The following is a 2,678-nucleotide window of genomic DNA, read 5'->3' as shown; positions in this document are numbered from 1 at the left end:
CTCCGAATGAACCAGGTGTAAACGCGCCCTAAATAACTCTTGTCCTGTGTCTTGTCCAGGTGCAGAGGGGGGTCAACATGCATGTGACCTGCCGGAGAGGGAGGGTGTGTTACGTGATGCTGCTCAACCTCTTCCTCTACGTCCTGATCTGCCTGTTGCGGAACCACGGGGACGACGACAGCAGCGGCAAAGCGATTCGAATCCCGTCCGAGAGGTTTTGGCGCCAAAACTCGAGGAGCGCGTCGTTCTGGAACAAGGAGCAGCAGCGTCTGGACTTCATCCACAGCCCCATCTTCAACTCGCCGCTCTACAGCCAGTTGGACGTTGAGCCGTCGCCGCCGGGTTGGCTCAACGACACCGGGCCCCTCGACCCCTGTGAGCCGGACGCTAGAGTCCTCACGCAAATCGTGGACTACAACACGCTGCCGAAGCAGTTCCAGGATTTTCTTTTGCACATGCGTTGCAGGTCGTACCCCATGCTGTTAAACCAGCCACACGTCTGCAAGGAAACGCCCTTCCTGCTGTTGGTGGTCAAGTCCTTGATCCCTCATTTTGAGCAGCGACAGGCTATCCGTGAGACTTGGGGACGGGCGGGCGTCGTAGCCAATCGGACGGTGGCGACCGTGTTCTTGCTCGGCAACACCATGTCAGAAGACCACTTCCCGGATCTGCTGGGCATGCTGGTCCACGAGGCCGAGCTTCACCGAGACGTCCTCCAGTGGGACTTCAGAGACACCTTCTACAACCTGACCCTGAAGGACGTCCTCTTCCTGCAGTGGTTCAGCCAAAACTGCCCCGACGCCCGGTATGTCCTCAAGGGCGACGATGATGTCTTTGTCAACACCTTCCGGATTATCGACTTTCTCGAAGGCCTGTCGGAGACCCGGGCGAAGGATTTGTTCATAGGCGACGTCATCAGTAATGCAGAACCACACCGGGAGAAAAAACTGAAGTACTTCATCCCCAAGAGTGTGTTCACGGGCTTGTACCCGCCCTACGCCGGTGGAGGAGGATACCTGTACTCCGGGGAAGTGGCGCTGAGCCTTCGCAATGTCTCTCAACGGGTCGCCTTGTATCCCATTGACGACGTCTACACGGGGATGTGTCTGAGGAAGCTGGGCCTGGCGCCTGAGAAGCACAGCGGGTTTAAGACGTTCGACATTGAGGAGAAGTTCAGAGACAACGGCTGCGCCTACAGGAGCCTGATGCTGGTTCACCGGCGGGCGCCACAGGAGATGTTGAAGATCTGGCCGTGGATCGTCAGTCCGCAGCTGGACTGCCAGTGAACCGTTGTTCACCTTCAACCTTTTAAATAACATCAAAGAAACCCTGTCTTAGTATTTTAAAGGTATTCAGAAAAGGAAATTTAATTTGAGCCCACTGTGGGTCTTCAAGCAGAAGTAAGCGATCCGGTCGTTTTGGCTAACTTCCTGTCAGCCGATGGAGTTAGCAGTCCCCGCCCTCGTCCCTACGTCACCACATTCAGGCGCATCCCTTGGCTGCACACACAGAGAGGACCGCCCCTTTATGCCGTTCTCTCTCCTCACTGGATAAAGGTTGTAGGATACAAGGAAAGTTTTCTCCTCGGCTTACAGCAGAGCAGAGTGACTGACAGACCCGTGTTTCAGACCAAACACTAAGTGATTGCTGTCGGAAGATATAACTATCTAAGACTTATATTAACACAAACATTCACCTTACTTCTGCTTTAATATTAGTGTAATAACTCATCTATCAGACGATTTAGTCCAAACTTTGTGCAAAATTCTATTTTAGAGTAAATCCAGGATGAAAGTGGGGTAGTTTTTTTTCGCATTGGATAATGCAGGCGCACAAATTATGCATCACATTGCTCACGATTCATCAGCCAATGATATCAAGATCCGTCATCCATCAATCAAACGTCTGAGAAAAACAAGGACACTCTTCCAGGCGCACCGACACAAACTCTCCTCCGTCCCTACTCCACTCTCCTCCTCCAGATCCCTGCGCTCCATCACTTAGCCTCGCTAGCTAAGTTAGCAAGCTATAACGTAGCCAGCCTACTAGCTAACAGTTAGCTACGTTAGCTAAACACACTCGCACACATACACACACCGAGCTCAGTCCCGCCCCAAACATTGAATATCTCGCCTGCTCGATAACGACCAATCAAATTTGTTTTCCTTACTCGGGTAAACTCGTGCGGCAACTCGTGGAAGGAGGCGCGACAAACAGGACAAACGGCCATTTCTGAACACCTTTAAAGGAATTTTAATAATAAATCAACTGTATTTTCCTGTTGATTTTATTTGTTTATTATTTTCTGTTCCAAAATCGTTGATATACCTCAAAAAAGAAATTCCAAGATCTGTCCATGCATATTAATGATTAATGCGCACAAACTCAAGAGCAATATGGTGGCCCTGGAGGCTCAGTGCATTGTAACTAAAGATCTCTCCAACCTGCATCGAAGAGAAAGGAGCTGTACCTACACCACTGCCGTTTTTTTGGTCGATCAAGGTGTTATGAAGTGGATGATGACACAAATTCAGAAAAAAAAACTTCATAAGCTTGAGAACACATGAGCTGTAAAGACTCACAGCACAACATTAGTGTTTCTGGGGACACAAAATGTGATGAAGTTGTTTCTGAACTGTGTGTTTTCTTAAGTCACAGTGCATGGGCGCATGACGTCT

General features: G+C 50.0%; 1 protein-coding gene across 1 annotated transcript; it reads left to right on the top strand.

Annotated features, from left to right (window-relative positions):
- Positions 1 to 1,369, top strand: LOC146992525 (N-acetyllactosaminide beta-1,3-N-acetylglucosaminyltransferase 2-like). Its single transcript, XM_085787334.1, has one exon. It carries the CDS (start codon positions 78 to 80, stop codon positions 1,284 to 1,286), a length of 1,209 nt encoding a protein of 402 aa, XP_085643460.1. The 5' UTR covers positions 1 to 77; the 3' UTR covers positions 1,287 to 1,369.
- Positions 1,370 to 2,678: the final 1,309 nt, after the last annotated feature.

Source organism: Trachurus japonicus, chromosome 1 (assembly GCF_045865225.1).
Source record: "Trachurus japonicus isolate A0001 chromosome 1, Traja_1.0".
NCBI classification, from domain to species: domain Eukaryota; kingdom Metazoa; phylum Chordata; class Actinopteri; order Carangiformes; family Carangidae; genus Trachurus; species Trachurus japonicus.
Note: the sequence above shows the minus strand (reverse complement) of the source record. Positions and strands in the feature narration are given on the sequence as shown.

What these genes read in the sequence shown, in the direction of transcription:
- LOC146992525 (XM_085787334.1), top strand. Translation starts at nt 78, where the DNA reads ATGCATGTGACCTGCCGGAGAGGGAGGGTGTGTTACGTGATGCTGCTC.